Here is a 19722-nt window from a genome sequence, read left to right as displayed (position 1 = left end):
TTGTTACATGATTAATCAGTTCAATTACCGCTTGGTTAGTTGAATTATCTTTTTTAAACCCAAATTGTTTACTGTACAGCAAACTGTTTGACATCAAATAGTTATAAAGTCTGTTATACATAATTCTTTCCAATAATTTTGAGAAGCAAGGTAAGACGGAAATTGGTCTGTAGTTGAAAATATTAGTTTCGTCACCAGATTTAAAAATTGGAGTGATTACGGAAACTTTGGGATAAAACTTTTGGGATAAAGCTTTGGGATAAAACTTTTCTATTTATGTAGATTCTGGCCTTATAACGAATTCCAATTTTTTTAGAAACTTTAGTAGCAACATAATCAATATGTTGCTTCCATGTGATGTTCATCAAGGAATACACCAAAAAATTTTGTGACGCTATCTTTTTTTATCTCAATTTGGTCAATAAGAGCTGGGGGTAAATAATAAAAAGATACACTTCAAGTGTTAACAAAAAAAAACATCACGCCGTATGTGGATTTTTGATTAAATTGGTATCTTTGGTTATCAAAGCAAGCAACACAGTCTTCAGGCATAGTTTGTTTTCACTTGACATCAATAAAATTGATTAGTCAAAATTAAAAGTCGTCTTACGTTTTACAAATACGTTTTAAACAATATAATCTTAATCTGAGTCTTTGTTAACCAACTACTTAATTACCAGTTCATCACCACCAACAGCACCAGTAATTACACCGTTGCAACCACTACCTTCTGAATCTGCACCAACAACATCTAGATTCAGTACACATTGTATTGTATAAGTTCGAATTATAGGAGTGCAAAAAAAGATATAGGTACACTCCACTTCCCCCGTGCATATTTCAGTCAGTCGATGTATGTAACTACACTACGACAACGGTTATATCAGTCACTTTATGCACGTATTGATTGTTATTATTCTGTTATTATTATAACTTTAAAAAATTAAAATAACAAGTATAGTTATAACTAAACAACAATAATAGTTAAAACATTAAAACAACATTTAAATAAGACAATAAAATACAAAAATTTGTTATCTTAAAGTGAGTTGAACCCTCTGTCAGCCGCGCCTCAAAACATTTAGGTTTTATCATCCGCGTCTCTACGCCAATATATAAATGTTAAAAAAAAAAAAAAAAAACATTTTTTATATACTAGTTTTTAGTATAGTAGTAGTAAATAATAGTTTTTTGTGGGCTCTTTGTTCGTGCGTACAAATAATGACTTTCAAAGTAATATTAAATAATAATAATAATTAAAATTTGTATCTATTAAAATGTATTCATGAGAACTAAAAGCAGCTAATACAGACCTTAATGAGGGAAAAAAAGAGTTGGCAATTTACGTCTGCTTCCAATCTCATATTCTTAACTTGGCAGCACAAGATTCTGTTGAAAATTAAACAGAGATCAGGAATATAATGAATTTAGTCCTAGCATTTGTTGCAATAATCCGTGAGTTATATACTTTTTTTAACACTCTAGAAGGCCACTGCAGCCGGCTTTTCTATGCATTTCTATATTGTGTAGTAACAGGATTTTCGACCCAACTCGAACCTACGGAGATCAGTAAGCATTAACAAATGTCAAAAAACTTATCATTGGTAAGTGCTTGAATATAGAATTCGTTGTAGCTTTCTATAAAAGTGACTTTGAGGATTATAACGGCTAAAACTGCATTATGATATATTTTTGAATCATGCCGAATTCAAGAATATTTAACTAAATGCTTTTTAAATCAGTTTTAAAAGTGCTGTTGACTTCGATGGCGTCACATTTTAAGTCATTTCATTGATTCCCGAGTTTTTTTATTATCCACACCGTTTCGTGTGAGCAATCATTTTCTCGCCTTTGCAGGCTTTAGACCTATTTGTGATCTACGATGTTTCAAGAGTGATTGAATCATCTAGCATTTGCCATCGTGATATTGCCTACACTCTTGATCTCAATCCTTCGATTAATAAACTCATAATGTGTTGTAACTACAAGAAGTTTATTTTAAGAAACAACAACTTCAAAAATTTTTTAACGAACTAAAAAACTTTATTTGCAAAGTTCAACCAAAAAGATTAACACTTATTAGCAAAATTAATTTTATAGACTAAAGCTGAATAGTAAAATTCAAAGCATTCTCAGTGTCCCAACTTCATCTTAAATTTCAGAACTTTAGGAAAATGTCTGATAGTTATAGAAAGGCGAGTACCCCGAACTAATGTCTGGCTTGTTTCAGCAACATCATTTAGAACATTGCTATCAATTAAATTGTCTTCAAAAACCTCTTTGATTCCATGCATATAACTTGAATACATAGATTCTTTAAAGCATACCAAACTTCGTCTTTCAAGAAGAAATGATCCAATATAAAGATTCTGATATCCAATAACCTATAAAAAATTATACGATCATTAAAAAGTTTTAATGCATGAGATAAAATCATCCCAGGCATCAGAATACATTATTTTGACATACAGCGTTAAATATTCTTACCATTAAAAAAAAAATTCTATTAAGGCTTTAAAAATACTTTTAAAAACTATTTTCTATTACTATTTTATCGTTGTAATAATTTTAATAAATTTTAACTTAATTTACACTGTAAAACTTTACCGTGAAATTTACGGTATTTTACCGACATTTTACGGTATAGTAACGCAACAGTGTTTTCACGGCCTTATACCGCTATTGTAGTATCACGGTATCACCGTGATGTTCCACTAAATGAAAAATGTGCACTATATATAGTATTTCGTATACGAAAAATAAAGATTTAAATTTGTTAACTTTTTTTTTACATATTTTTTTATTATTTAATATGTTAGCATGTGAATTACATGATAACATAACACTGTAATTAAATTATAATTGCATTTCAATGTAACTTTGGTTATTTAAAAACTAATTTTTTATTCTCTTTTTATTTTTAATCATAAGTCATAATATGACTTATGACATAAAGTCATAATATGACTTTATTCTCATATGATTTTAATTCTCTTAAAATGTGTTTCGTGATTTTTTTTTTTTAAATTCTAATTTCTAAATTTAATAAAAGAACTTTTGTGCAATTAACTATTTTCATTGTGTTGCTACAGCTAATATTATTGATAATAATGTTAATATTGAATTTTATTAAAGCAAAAACAGGTATGACATTAGTTCCATTAAATATCAATCCATTAAATCATAAAAATATCTTCCCTCTAAAATAAAGGCAACATATCAACAAAAAAAAGGTAGAGCTCTCTTCATCAAAAAAGTTAAAGAATTTATCCAAGATAAATACAATAAGTAAAGTTTCTGTTGTCTTATTGATCTCTATAACTAATTTTCGTGTCATTTTGACCTTATCCTTTATACCTCAAAATTTTTGCCTTTTTTTGCCATTCTTGATGTTCTTGTTACTAATAATATTGATATTGTTCTATACAATTTTTTTTTTGCATTATTTTTAGTGTTATTGTTTTTGTTTTTTTCTGTTGTTATTTTTACTAATATAATATTATTCTAATATTCTAATATTATTATTATGTATTACAAGTGCCAATTATATTATATATTGTGTCAAATTTACAGTGAATATTTGTAGGTTATCATGTAGATATCATGTAGGTTATCATGTAGATATCATGTTTTTGTCAGTTACTTAACTGTTTGTGCCTAAGCTTTGTATTTACTTTATAAAGTGAAATAAAAATGATTAACATTAGATTTTTGTAAAGATGTATTAATCATAAAATGTCATTACTTTCTGTTTTTACTGGACCAATATGGACAGAATTATCTAAAAATATTTGTCTTTCTGCAGCTCTACATCAAGGTGATGTTAGTTTTTCAGAGTTTTCACAAGGAAAACCATGTTTAACAAATTCAGTTATATTTCTGTGTTATACATTGAGTAAAATAAAAATAAATTATAGTATACAAAGTATTGATTTGAATAATATTTTGAAGCAAGGAGACAGTTTTTACCTGAATGTTCGAAATAATGGAATAGAAACAGATTATTTATTGCCAAGTGATTTGCCTGATCATGTAATTTGTTGTGGGAAAAAAAATTTGCTCAAGATTTCTGACATAGGAATTGGTAATGTGTTGCAATTAGAAAATGATATCAACTTATTCAGTACCAAATTAATTGAACACTGCGGTGTTCAATTAATTTGGTACTGAATAAGTTGAACATTAAGTGAAGGTACTGCGGTGGTCATAAAATTTTTGTTTCTTTCAGATTTGTACATTTTCTTAAAACAGTATAGTAGATCTTTAACCGGTTGTAAGGAAGTTCGATTTGAGTTAACATCTATAAACATTGAAGTGTTTGACATTGATAGTACCAATGTGTTTAGTACAAAAAATAGTTTATCTGTTTATTCTAAAGCCAATTATGCACGTGAAAGTTGTTATAAAAATTTAGAGTTAAAGTGTCATGTATGTGGTTTACGAGTAAAATCATTATTAGCTTATGTTACTCATTATCAATGCCACCGTCATGATGCAAATATTTGTTTTCCTTGTATAAACAATTGCCAAAGAAATTTTAAAAGCTACTCTTCTTTCAAAAGACATGCAAGAACTGTTGATTATAATCAAACAGTTAGTACGTTTGCTCTGTCAAAATTTAAAGACAGTGATATATATTTTACATGTGCCATTACGTTATGCAAACAAGTATGTAAGGGATTAATTCAATTTCTTATTCATCTAAAAGTTCATAATGACTGACATGATAAAATTATATGTCCATTTATAAAATGCAATAAAACTTTTAATAATCGAAGTTCATTAGCATCCCACTGGACAAGAAAACACAAAAATTGGGATGCACGTCATATAAAATCATTCTATTTAACATTCGTTCCAGATTTCCCAGAGAGCAATAATGATAAAGATCATAAAACAATTTTAGAAAATTACAGTCCCCTTGAGTTGTGTGCTACAGAATGTTTTAAAAAAAGTAAAACTATTAAATTGGAAGATTATGTGCAATGCCAAGCTATGTTTTTTTTTAAGTTGCAAGTCAAACACATTCTACCAGTATCATGCATTCAAAGCATTCTGATGAGCTCAAAGTTGCTAATAACTACAGTACTGAATATTTGTTACATACTCTATCTTCCACAATGTCAAACCTTCCTATAAATGTTAGGGATGATATTGTTAAAGAATTTGTCAAGATTGAACATGACAAAAAAAATTCTTTGCATGTTTTGCGCAGTGTAAAAAGCAGGAAAACCTTTTACCATAAATATATGGCTTACATAAAGCCAGTTGAATTTGCATTGGGCTATGACAATGACAAAAAAATTAGAATAGCCTAATATGTCTCAATAAAAGATTTGATATGCATGCTGTATTCAAGACACAGCAACGATATTGGATTCTGGCTGAAACACGGTAGTACTTCAGGTGTATTTACAGACATATCTAGTGGATCACTCCTGCAATCATTTGCAATATCTAGTGAAAAGATAATATACCTCATGTTGTACCAAGATGCCTTTGAAGTTACCAATCCTATTGGTTCTGGAAAAAAAAAGCACAAAATTCTAGCTGTTTATCTGACATTAGCAAATATTCCGTCCCAAAAGCGATACACATCTGATCAACTGCAATTACTGCTTATGTGTCGGGATGTTGATTTCAAGTTTTTTGGCTTAAAGAAGGTGTTTGCTCCTTTATTGTCAGAGTTAAAAATTATCTCAATGTCTGGTGTTGCTGTTTCTGACACTTTGACATTACCAATTAAGCTTTTATGTATACTGGGTGATAATCTTGGATCACATGCTATTGGAGGTTTTTGTGAAAATTTCAGCACAGTTCAATACTTTTGTCGATACTGTTTAGTGACACGTATCAAATTTGATGCAAATCCTCACTTTTGTGGCCCTGAAAGAACAAAAGAAAGACATAATAGAAGCTTGAGTGAACTAGCAAGCTGTAGTTTAAACAACTTTGAAGGTGTCAATTTCAGTCACCTTTTAACGATGTTAGTGATTTTCATGTCTCCACTGGTTTACCACCATGTCTTGCTCATGACTGTTTTGAAGGATTAGTATCACAAGATATGTATCTTTTTATCAACTATTTTGTTACCAAGCGATGGTTTTCTTATAACAACCTGAATAGAAGAATTAACCTGCTTGAGTATTTAGAAAATGATGCACAAGACAAACCATGTGAAGTAAACAAAATATCATGCACAAAGAAGCTAAGTGGCCATGCAGTACAGAACTGGGTGTTTTTGCATTTATTTTCTATTATTATTGGATCATATTTAACTAATAATTATGATGACCCTATTTGGTTACTGTATCTTAAATTAAAACAAATTATGAAGATGGTTTGTTCTCCAAAGATTGATCTTGCACATATTGCATACCTTCAGACTTTAATACATGAATATTTGTCTGGGCGAAAAGAACTGTTTCCTTATAATCAACTTTTACCTAAACATCACTATTTGTGTCATTACCCACAGCTTATATTACGATATGGTTATACGTGTGTTTACACTGCGATTTGAGAGCAAGCATTCTTATTTTAAACGAAGTGCTCGAAATTATCATAATTATAGACACCTTTTTTTTTTTTTTTTTTATAATTCACCTCCCCAAGGCCAAGAAGGCCACTACAGATGAGGAGGCTACTTGTGGTTATAACCTTCTCTCAACTCTCTAACTCCGAAACACGAACCTTGACGAACAAGGCCGCTGCGCGGAGAAACAAGTTGAGCGCGGTACTACCAGGGACGTGGCGAGAATCGAACTTGGAACCTCTCGCTTATGAAGCGAGCGCTCTACCGCTACACCACTACCTAATACCTATGTATATGCATAATACCTATGTAAAACTTTGACTAACACCCATCCCATAATAACCCATAAATTGCTGCAAGCATACAACAATTCAAGCATTACAAACCAGGAATATTTTTTTATTGATTCCTTTCCGTTTATTAGAACAAATTTCAATTCTTTAATAAATGGTGTAATATTAAATACATGTGGTCAGTTTCTGCATGATGTTTCAATGCACGCTGTTTTTCATGGCACACACTACAAGAAAAATCTCTTTTTATTGTGTGAATTTTCAAAAGATTATGAGTTTCCAATTTTTGGAAAAATATTATTTCTTTTTATAGATCCGAGCTGTAGCATCCCTTGGGTTATTGTCGCAATTCAAAAGACTGAGTTTGTCCATGAACTTGGTTTATATGAAATTTTTGGTTCTACAGATAAAATTCTTTGCGTTGCACTGCCTTGCTTAATTGACTATCTGCCTTTACCAGCTTACATATACCAGTATCAAAAGATGATTTCACTTAAACATGCAGTTTCATGTTCAGTGCAAACATTTTAACATTTTAAGATAGTACTATAAAGATTATAATAATTTTTTTTTAATTGTTGTTAAACTTTAAATGTATATTTAAAATTTAATATAAAAACATTTAATTTCAAAATATTTTGTTTAAAATTTCAACTATTAATTTCTTTAAAATCTTAAAAAATAGTTATGATAACAATAAAGTTAAAAAAATCTGAAATTACAAAATCACTTCTTCTTTTTTAAACTGACTGTTATTAACCCTGATACATTTGAGCTATGATCATACAGCATATATTTAAATATATGCTATATATATACCAATCTATTAAATTTTATTCTCCATGTGGCGGTGCTCTATGATAAGGCCATTACGAATTCTTAGACCACCTAAAATTATATATAATATATATATATATATATATATACATATGTATATATATATATATATATATATATATATATATATATATATATATATATATATATATATATAAATATATATATTTAATCATTGAAGATTAAATCATTGTTGTAGCAGTGTTGTTATATATATATAGATATACATATATATATATACATATATATATATGTATATACATATATATATACATATATATACATAAATACATATATATATATATATATATATATATATATATATATATATATATATATATATATATATATATATATATATATATATAAATATATATATTTAATCATTGAAGATTAAATCATTGTTGTAGCAGTGTTGTTATTTATGTAGGTGAGTAGGTGATGGAATTTATTAAAGCCAGCATCATTAGAATCCTTACCTTTATAGATGCAACTTTATTAGAGCAACTAGCAAGGAGTTTAGAGCTGGACGTTGGAGTGGAGACTGAAGCAGATCTTTATTTGGTTACATTAGAAGACTTGTTTGGGCTAAAGCCAATACAAAAACGAAAACTAATTCAATCATGGTTATCAAATAATATATATAGGTGGTTAAAATTTCTTTTTAAAATTGTATCAAGTTTAGTCTTTATAAAATAATGTTACATACTGTGTAATATCCTACTTTTACACAACTATGCTAAGTAAAAATATAATTATGTATATTACTTAGTATACATACTTGTATGATGGATTTCTTTCTTTCATCATTGACATTGTAATTATTAAACAGTTTTTTTTATAATTTTAAGAGGGTAATAAATATTTAAAAATTGAAGAAAAATAAGTTATTTTGTTCGATGATTCTGTCATAATTTTTTTGTTATGTATTTCATTTCATTCATGAAAAAATCCCTGATTCATGCCAAGTTTAAGCAGATTAAATTATTTTTATTATTATTAAATTATTACTATAAGTAAAATTATTAGCGACATCTAATAATTTCAGACCTTCTGATTGGAGCATGTCGTTTAATGTACCATGGGAAAAAATAGAAAAAAAAACAATTGAAAAACTAGAAACAGGTGAACGTCTTTGTACAACAGAAAAAACTGCAATGGTGCGGATTGTATTGGATGAAGTTCGAACAGTTTGTCGAAAGCCGTTGAAGAAACACTTGGATATTATTGCATCCACAATTGTTTTAAAATATCCAGAAGCATTGAAGGATGAATACAATGGTGTTTTAATAGGTAGTGGTCATGACAGTCTGACATTACAACTAGTAAATCGATATGATTATCTTCAACGCCCACATCGTGCTTTGCCAGAAGTAGATTTTGAAGTAGAAAAAACATTTCCTCAAAAAAATGAAACTAAACAACCCTCTATGAAAAGAAAGCGAGACAGTTATGGATGTCTTAATTGGGAATATGAAGGACTACTAAGCTCACAGTCTACTCCAGCTGAAAAGTTGTACAGATTTCAGCGAAGTGCTATAAATGGGAAAATAATGCTGCTACCAGAATTAATGCAACAGTTTCCAGAGCTGTTTACGGTAATTCTTGATGCTGTTTTATGTATCTCAATTCCATATACTTACATCAAATTAGTTGCTGAATTAGTTGATTAGTTTTTTACCAATTTTATTTTATTCAGATAGGTTACTTGTACTTTTATAACTTGTATAACTTCTTATATTATTTAATAAATATAATAACTAAATTATATGTTTAGGTGAGCGGATTACTGAATCACTTTGATGTGTTGATGGGTGGTTTAAAAATCACTGAAAAATTAACAACTTCATTAGCTGACCAAAAGTTAGCAGCATTTTTATTCAGTTGTGGATCTAAAAATGAACACATAAAAAAAGCTATGCAATCAATGGATGAGGCGAAATTGCAACTGCTTCTGAGCTTCCTGTGGCTCCTGGCTTAACGACTGCATTAGTCATTCTTTTTGATGAAAAGTTGCATAGTCTTTTTATGTTGATGGATGTATGTATAAACAGTGGATTTGTTTATAATTTTTCATAAAATTATTGATATCACAGTTAGTGAATTCCAAGAGATTTATGACACACAACCATATTCCATATGGATGTGTGTCATAAATTAATTGCATAAAATTGAGCTAGTGGCTGTGATACTACATTTATGTAATATCACAGCCACAATTTAAACTGTGTGTGTTTATTTATGTAAAACAGTAAACAACTTTTGATTTTGTATTTAAATTAAATTAAATTAGTAAAAGCAATTTCTGTTTTTGTTTTTAGTTTGAATTTATTACATTTCCATTTATATACTAGATGATTGTTTAACTTTAAAATGTTTCTATAGGAAACTACTGCCATGTCTGAAGTTCCACGTGGTCAGCTTCTTACTCTTCATTTGTGTGTATTTGGTATGTATCAGTTGCTATACCATATATAGAGTATACTCTATATATGTATATGTATACACTATAGTGAATATTGTTTATATATATATATATATATATATATATATATATATAAAAATATATATATATTTATACTTATTTCTTATATTCAATCAATTATAAACATTATTATTAAAGTAAGTATAATTAAGCAAATAGTGAAACTACCCAAAATTCAAAAGGTATTGCTGATATCTTAAACAAAAATAAACAAATAAGTATAATATCCAAAAATTAATAAATGGTGGGGGACGTTTATTAAGGACTCGAGAGTAATGTTGTTTAGCAAGTTTAATTTCAATTAAAAATTCATTTAATTTTATATTCACATTATTTTATCTTTTCAAGATAAAATAATATGAATATAAAAAATATTTGAAATTGAAATTTATAAGTTCTGTTTCATTATTTTTAGTGTTTTTTTTTGGAATCAATCCTGAAAAAGGATCGAAATCACGATGCACGAAGAAGGCGACGACAGTTAATAAAACTGTATTAAAAACAATGCAGAAATTAGCTCGCTTCATTTAAAGTTAAACTTCATGACTATGTCTGTTTTGGTTAAATATATTAATTATAAAAATACTAACACAACCTTATAATATATATATATTTATAAATTTTATGGTATTTTTATAATTAATATATTATATATATATATATATATATATATATATATATATATATATATATACACACATGATGTTCATACTTTATATTATATATTATATTTATAAATTTTATGGTATTTTTATAATTAATATATTAGTATATATATCTATATATATACATATCTATATCTATATCTATATATATATATATATATATATATATATATATATATATATATATATATATATATATATATATATATATATATATATATATATATATATATATATATTTGGTAGGTTGTGTAAACGATATATAAATACATATATTTATATATCGTTTTTATATTTTATTTCAGATTTTATGTTTGATAGATTGTGTATACACATGAATATATTTTATTGACTAATAAATAGACACACTTAGAAATGTTTGTCATTATTGTCTTGATCTTACTCGTTCAATACGATGTTACTATTGCTGCTTTATATAATAAATAGGGATAAGCCTGAGATTTTTGTAAGACAATTTCCGCTAAAGTGCGCAATCCAAACGCATTGTAGAAATTCACGGTATTATAACGTTACTCATAAACTCCTGCACTATATCGTTATTTTACGGTACAGAAACAGAATAGATTCACGGTAGAAAAACGGAAACTGAATTACAAATTCACGGTATTGTACCGTAAATGTTTTCCGTTTCTCTACCGTGAAATCACGGTATAGTACTGGCGTTTATGGGTCACGGTATAATACCGTGAATTTCACAGTAAAGTTTTACAGTGTATGTTAGGTAAAAAAACAAACAAATGAAACCTATCATTAAATGAAACAGTTGATTATAATTTTATATTATTATTTGGCACTTCATAATACCTTATTAGTATTAAAATTTCTTTTTTCTTGGAAACTAATCTTATTAACAAAAATGGTAACTAATCAGAATTAAAAATCTAAATAAAAATATAATGAGGACATGAACAAAGGTGAACCTTTTGTAACAAAACACTTCTTGGCTAAAAGTCAACTATTTATAGACATATTCAATTCCAATTCAGATCAATTATTGATAGACATTCAATTCCAAGAATCAGGTAAACTACTTGAGAGGCAAAAAGGAAGCGTTCAAATATTTTTGATTAACTCTCCGAATAAGAAAGCTCAAACTTTTTCTTGCCTTTGTAGGCTTAAGCTCAATATTTTTAATTAACTCTCCGAATAAGGAAGCTCAAAATTTACAAATGTTCAATCACAAAGTGAAGACTAAAAAAAACCATAAAAAAGATCAGTTGTAGTCACGAAACCATTCGTATATTTTCTATGCACCACAACGTCATCCCTTTTCCAAATCAAAGTCGTATGACCTAAGATGTAACCACGAGTTTATGCTTCAACCGCAACCAGTCAAAAACTGTATAGAGAGACTTAACTTTTTTACAAATCGCATTTGTGCACTATGGAATGCACTTTCCAGTAATACCATCAACTCAAAATATGTCAATATTTTCAAGTCACGGTTGTAGTATCTGAACACTAGCAAATAATAGAACTATATGTATCAAACTCGTCAGCATAGCAAGGACTGGCGCCGAGCTCCATCAAACTTCATTGTAAAATTTGATTACTAAATAAAACTAAACTAAACTATATTGAGAATATTGAGGAGTATAAAAATTGGAATATTGAGGAGAATATTTAAGAGTATAAAAAATGATAATATTGAAGAGAATAAAAAGTCTATATTATGCTATTAATGAACAAAAAGACAAAAACAGATCTCCAGTATAGCAACTTGTGACTCATTTGAATTGTAGATAGTTATTATAAAATCATAAAAAAGATATTTGACAAAGAAAGCTACTTTACATTAGATAAATCAAACCTAACAGGTAATAACTCATATAATTCAAACTCATGTAAATATTTTTTGAAATTAGTAGTAAAAAAAATGTTTTTTAAAGTTAGTTGAAAAGGTATGATACTTACCCCATCATCCGTTTCGTCTAGTGGTTTGTAAAAATCTAGTAGAGTATGAGAACCAACAGTGATTGTAGATATTGTTGGATAAAATAGCGGACCATCAAAATGAGGCTATCAAAATAAGATTTATCTTTTTTTTTTAAATAGATAAAACTACAAGTAAACTTAAATTATAACTTTAATTATAATCACAATTATATTAATCACGAATCATATATATAATTATTTAGTTATAACCACAATTAAATTAAACTAATTTTTCTAAACACATAAATTTTACTTTTTCAATTAAGAAATTATATTTAATATAACTTTCTTAAATTTTTTGAAAAAATGATAATTTAACAATTATTACTTTAATTGTTATTATTTAATTAATAACAATTATATCATAGTACCCCGGTGGGAAATGAGCTAGTGACAGCTAGCTTTATAGCGAATTTTTTTTCTTATTTTATTTTCTCCTGATGTCTTTAACATCTTTAAAAATTCGATTTTTAGTGTTGAGTCTATTATAATTATGAAAATAATTGAACTTTGAACATTTCGATTTTGTAGCAATGTGTCGCTAGCTACATATGGTAGCTTTGTAGCTAGCTACAAAATATCTACAAAACTATAGCTGGCTGATAGCTACATATCAAAATTTTTTAGACAGCAATTTTATTACGATATGACGCTAGCTACAAAAGTCAGTGGGTCTTTAGCTTATTAAGCTAGCTGTCCTCGTAGTCAAATCGCTATCTTTAAAAATATCGATAGCTTTTCGCTAACTTAAAAAAGCTAGTGATCCTTGTGGCCAAATCGCTGTCTTTATCGTTACTATTATAGCTAGCTATTCGCCAATCGATTTCCCACTGGGCATCGGGCTGCTGTAGTGTGCACTAAATCTACTTAGGCAAGATGCTTTAAAAAGAAACTTTTCATATACCGTATAAGTTAAACAAAATAAACAAAAAAGCTATTACCATTATCCCTTGTGAAGGTTGATATTCATTAATCAAAACATGATTAGGTTGTTTTCCATCGAACAAATCCAGTGAACCAACCCGTGTTATGTAATTGTTCAACCACTAAATATGAAACAAAAAATATCAACTAATTGTAAAAAAAACTAAAAAAAAACAACTTGAGGAACGTTAGCTACAAAATTGTCAAAAATTACATTTTTTCAGTTGTACTTAAATTTTATTTTATCAAAACACAATAGCTATCCAGAAATTGAGAAACGCATTTATATGTATAGTTAGGATAATTCTTAACATCATTAAATATTAACCATGATAGTTACTAAGGTAACAACTCCATAATAGACCTGGAGTCTAGTCATGGAGTTGTTACGAAGGTAACAAACTATAACCATCAAAGCATTTTAGTTATTATTAATAACTTAACAACTTATTAAGTATGTAAAAATTCAAACAAACAAACAAACAAAAAAATATACCGATGGTATTGCTTCAGGAACCATTCCCTAAAAATTCAAATGATAAATATATTATTATAACTTATTATAATAATATATAAGTTATAATAATATAAATATAGTATTATAATTTATTATAATTTTTTTATAAATATAAGCTGAATTATATATTACTTATAATATAATTTTAAACAAGTATTATTTAAAAATTATTAAAAACTAATCATAAATATGAATTAAAAAAATGGATTAACAATAATGTTTTTCCTTTCTCTTGCCAAATTTATAAGAAATTAAACAAGTAAATACAATAAAAAATATTGTTAACAACTCAATTAGATAAAATATATAGTTGAAACGATCAAGTGAATAGAAGATTTTTCAAACATACGGCAAAACTTGAATTAAATTAATTTGTTAAAAAAAAATCAAAATTAAACAAACAATAAACAAGCAAAAAAACAAACCTTTGCATGAGGTAGACCACCTATAAGAAAGAAATTTTTTTAAAAGATTAAATAACCAAAAGTAATTTGAATCTTAACAAGTTTGTACCCAAATTTTTTATCTTCGAAAGTTTGTACCCAAATTTTTTATCTTAGAAAGTTTGTACCCCAATTTTGTAGCCTTCGGTTTGAAAGTATTGTCCATTTTGGTTTAGGTACTTCATATATCTAAAACAAACAAATAAATATTTGCTTTAATACGTTTTGGATTAAATCATCTTGAAACATATACTTTATCCTTTATACATAATAATTGCTACTTGAACGACGATGTTATTTAATCAATAATTATGATACGCATGTCTTATTTAAAAATACATTTGATAATATAGACTATAATATATCATTTTAAAACATTTTTTAGAACTAAATGTACAATCACTAATATAATCATTTGTTAAATTGGTTATCTTGTATAGCACTACACAAGATTAAATTACATTTGACAGAAAACTAAATGTAAATACAACAACAACAAAAAGGTTATAAAAAAAAAAAAAAAAAAAAAAAAATGCAACTGTTGAACACTGTTTGTTTTGTTAATTTTCCTTTAATTAAATAAAGAAAATTTAGATATTAGATATCTAATTAAATAAAGAAAAATTAAATAATTAAAGCCTGAAAACTATCAACCAGTGTCTTTAGCAACATTTATATGCAGCGCTGTGGATACTAATACTTTAAGTAAAGTATAAATAATAAAAGACCACCCATATAGTATATCCTCAAAAAACTTAAATTTTTTACATAAGATTGAAATAATATACATTTAAACATTATTATAGACTACATGGGTGGTTCTTTATTCCTGCTCATGTAACTGGTAAATACAACAAATGATTATACATAATATATATTTAGATATATAACATAACTAAAACAAATTGCTACAAACAAATCTCTTTGCATAATTATTTGTTAAAATGTAGTTAGAAATTTGTTAATTTGTAATCTGAAATGCTTTAGACTGATTGGGCCAACAAAAAGCGATCTTCAGATCCGTGTTTAGGTATCAGTGTTGCAATATTTACTGAACCGAAAGTGTCAAAAATGTATGCAGTATTTGTTTTCTTGTTACTAGACGAGGCATTACTTATCAGTGTACACAAGCTGCTGCTGTAGAAAACTACTGTTTACAATTAGGAGAATATGAATTTTTTGACCATGTTTTTTTTTAAAATTTGTTTCTAACCAGAATGAAGCTATCATCATAAGAGATTTAGTACATATCAAAAATCCCTTTGATTTAATTGTGCATATTATTAAAGAAAGATGTATATATCCATGTGTAAGTTTTGTAAGAGTTTCTTTAGATGGTGGAGTAGGCTTCCTAAAAATTGGTGTGAATGTTTTTGAAAAAGAATGTTTATAAAAAAAAAAAGTGTTTATGAAAAAGAAAAAGAATCTGAAAATAAATTTAAAAATAGTTCAAAAAGTTCTTATTATGGCCATTGTTGAGGATCTGAAAAATATGAAAACCTTATACTAGTGCTTGAGAAAACCTTAGACTAGTACTTGAGAAAACCTTAGGCTAGTGCTTGAGAAAACCTCAAAATAGTGCTTGAGAAAACCTTAGACTAGTGCTTGAGAAAACCTTAGACTAATGCTTGAGAAACTTATTCTTAAAGATTTAAATTATTATATTGCATTTGGTCTTAAATGTGCTAATGTATTATTTGGTCTTTTATCACACGCATGTAAAAATGCTTGCTTGTGGTGTAGTCGTGAATGTACACTTGATATAGAAACTCTTAGAACTATTGGGATCTTGATTTCTGCTATGAAGCATATATTAAAAAAGGATCCATCCGATCTTCCATGAAGGAATTTGATAAAATTATGAGCAAATGCCTAGTATATCTTAACATGGTTAAAAATATTTTTTTTTAGAAAATTTAGTTGCTCTGCCTGAGCTACATCATTTTATTGGAGCAGTGGATGAGATAGGATTTCTTTCAACTAAGTGGAATGGTTTTGAGTTGTGGTTAAAAAAACACTTTATAATTAAAAGAGGATATCATAGAGTTAGATAGGATGGCAATAATCCATTTTAAAATTGCTTGATTTACTTCAACTTGAAGTGCAACTTAAAGTAACTTATCTACTTTTTGTGGTCCAAAGCTTAAGAACTTATAAATCTGTAAATGAAGCTTGTTTTTTTGAAAAAAATCTTGATTCTGACTCAACACAAAACTGAACACAAAATATCATTATTTAGAAATGCTTTTCTATGCTTACAAGAAACAGCTCTTTTAATTGAAAAGACACTTACAGTTTCATGGAAAATCCACATTATATATTTCCATATTTTTTTTGTAAAGCATGCTGGATGTGGTTTGTCAAAGTATGCAGAACAGTGTGGTGAAGTAATTCATACAAAGTTCAAGCCTACATGGCAATAATATAAGCGTAGTATAAATCATTAAGATTATGGAGGTAGATTAAAAACTGCTGTTGTTGATTTTGGAATTAAAAGATTATAATACTTAATTTTATATAGACTTTATACTTTGTGAAAATTTTCAATTTCATGATATTGTTAAATAAAGATGTTTTAAAAAAAAGTCACGGAACTGGATTTTTTTTTCTTTCAAGGGACAAATAGAACCCAAAAATTTAGACAACCCATGCCCACTTTTGTTTTTCAAGAAAAATTTTTGTAAAGTAAATCAAAAATAATCAATAGATTTCAAAGTTTATTAAAACCTACTTTAGCATTCCGAAGTTGCTGCTATGTAAAATTAACAACCCCCTCATTTTTAAATTGAGATAGAGGGGTCAGAATTTTTCTTTTTTTTTAACTCTTAGAAAGTGAAATTAATTTAAATACGATTATATCATGTTAGCATAATGTAAATAATACTTTATCAGTAGAAAAATCTTAGGTGGCACTCCATCAAACTTAATGTGCTCTATAACTCCAAAATAAGAATCTTGATGAATAAAACAGCTACACAGAGAAACAAGTTCTATTCCCAAACCATACCTGGTATTTTACTTGAGTAGCAGTAACAAAACATTACTTAATTTAACAAAATATTCTATACACTATAGTAACTTTTTTTGTTGAGAATGCAGCCTGGAGTTCTGAAATAATACCCAGCTTGCGCATCATCTGCTCCACAGTTTTGCGATGCGGAATGTCACTAAATCTATACCCAAAATACTCTCCAACTTTATGAAGAAGTTGGGGCACACTATGTGTAGGAACTTGACATTCCAGCATGTCATAGATAAGTGCCTTAATATCAAATGAGTAACCTTTTTTACATCTGGTGCTTTGTATTTTCTGCTGCATTTGCTCTATCTTTTCCTGTAAAATAAGCATATCATGCGGTAGTGGTGTAGTGGTAAAGCGCTCGCTTCATAAGCGAGAGGTTCCGAGTTCGATCCCCATCACATCCCTGGTAGTACTGCGCTCAACTTGTTTCTCCGCGCAGCAGCCTTGTTTGTCGAGGTTCGTGTTTCGGATTTATAGAGTTGAGAGAGGTTTATAACCACTATTAAGTAGCCTCCTCATTTGTAGTGGCCTTCTTGGCCTTGAGAAGGTGAATAATAAAAAACAAAAAAAAAACAAAAAAAAAAAACTCTGAAAAAAGGGGGGGGGGGTGGGGGGCAGCTTTGGTACATATATTGCTTCAAAGTTTGGGTATTGGTAGATATAACTTATATATTTATATTTTAGAAAAAATGTTCCAATCAGTATTTATAAAATAATAAATTATGATTAATTTAGATTTACATCAACTATAGGTTTTGCTTGAGGTAGCAAATATATTTTCATTATTTTTCATCTTTTTCTTCATTTTTCAAAAAAAACTGTATAGAATTAGCTAAGCAAAAAATGTCACCATATATATATATATAAATATATATATATATATATATATATATATATATATATATATATATATATATATATATATATATACACACACATACACACGTATAAACATATATATACATACATACATACATATATGTATATTTACATAAATATATATAAGTTACTTTAAGTTGCACTTCAAGTTGAAGTAAAAAAAACTGTATAGAATTCCTTGATATCTAGATAGTAACTGCCAAAACCGAAAACCTCAGTTGATCTATGTACTGAAGCCCTCACAGATGGCTGCTTCAATATGAGACTGTCAATGACATTTCATGCAAAGCTAATTGTATGTATACAAAAATATTCTTTACACATTCAAGTTAAAATTGTTGTAAAGGTTCACACACACAACCATAAATGCTTTTTCTAAAAAGTTTTTGAATTTAAAAAAAATCCTCCTGTAAATATAAAACAACATCTTTGAATAGTTTTTTATGAAAATAAAAAAATATAAAAAAAATGCTACTTTGCTTAAAAGAGTGTCTTCATCTTCTAGTGTCAAGAAGTTTGGGATATAAAAGGCACTGCTAGGAGCCTAAAGAATAAATAACAAATAAAATAAAACAGTTTTCGATTAAATATCATTGTAGGAAACTCTGTGCATTAAATTTCATTTAAATACATTGCACTGCTAAGTCCAATTGTTCTAATTGTTTATCTTAAGTTACTCTTAAGTTAATTATATATTTTTAATTACATCTTAAATACTTTCACTTGTTCATCTTAAGTTACTCTCACATATAAGTTTAGTATTTGATGCATTAATTTTTTTAAATGAACTATAACTCATTCGTTTTTAAAATGAACTAAAAACTTGTTCATTTTTAAAATGAACTTTTCTTCAATTTTAATTAAAAGTAAAATTAAAATTCATTTTTTTTAAGAATAAAAAATATATAAAATAGTATAGTTTATAAAATACCTTAAAAACACGATATTTTTCTAATTTAAAACATTCTTCACCCTGCATTTATAATTAGCTAAATATAAAAAGAACCTTTACAATAAAATAATAACTTATGTAGTCACACATTCGCATTGATTTGAAGATGACATTTTTTTGGCAAACAAATTTATGGTTTAAAAGTGATTCTGAATTTGATTAAATTTATGGTTTTGGCAAAGTTTTAATTTTGAAATATCTTTAATATTACAAG

The 19722-nt window shown here is 27.6% G+C and overlaps 1 protein-coding gene across 1 annotated transcript; it reads right to left on the bottom strand.

Moving 5' to 3' along the window:
- Positions 1–1234: 1234 nt before the first annotated feature.
- Positions 1235–19631, bottom strand: LOC136084508 (alpha-ketoglutarate-dependent dioxygenase alkB homolog 6-like). Its single transcript, XM_065804583.1, has 8 exons — positions 19488–19631; positions 19032–19100; positions 14784–14844; positions 14638–14657; positions 14192–14218; positions 13713–13817; positions 12751–12855; positions 1235–2384 (listed from the first exon to the last, which is right to left on the bottom strand). The coding sequence occupies exons 1-8, from the start codon at positions 19533–19535 to the stop codon at positions 2133–2135; spliced, it is 687 nt and encodes a 228-aa protein (XP_065660655.1). The 5' UTR covers positions 19536–19631; the 3' UTR covers positions 1235–2132.
- Positions 19632–19722: the final 91 nt, after the last annotated feature.

Source organism: Hydra vulgaris, chromosome 09 (genome assembly GCF_038396675.1).
Source record: "Hydra vulgaris chromosome 09, alternate assembly HydraT2T_AEP".
In the NCBI taxonomy this organism is placed as follows: domain Eukaryota; kingdom Metazoa; phylum Cnidaria; class Hydrozoa; order Anthoathecata; family Hydridae; genus Hydra; species Hydra vulgaris.
Note: the sequence above shows the minus strand (reverse complement) of the source record. Positions and strands in the feature narration are given on the sequence as shown.

Coding starts and splice junctions, on each gene's coding strand:
- LOC136084508 (XM_065804583.1), bottom strand. CDS start 19,535: ATGCAGGGTGAAGAATGTTTTAAATTAGAAAAATATCGTGTTTTTAAG. Junction 13,818..14,191: donor TTCCTGAAGCAATACCATCG/GTATATTTTTTT, acceptor TTTCATATTTAG/TGGTTGAACAATTACATAAC. Junction 12,856..13,712: donor AACCTTCACAAGGGATAATG/GTAATAGCTTTT, acceptor TTATTTTGATAG/CCTCATTTTGATGGTCCGCT.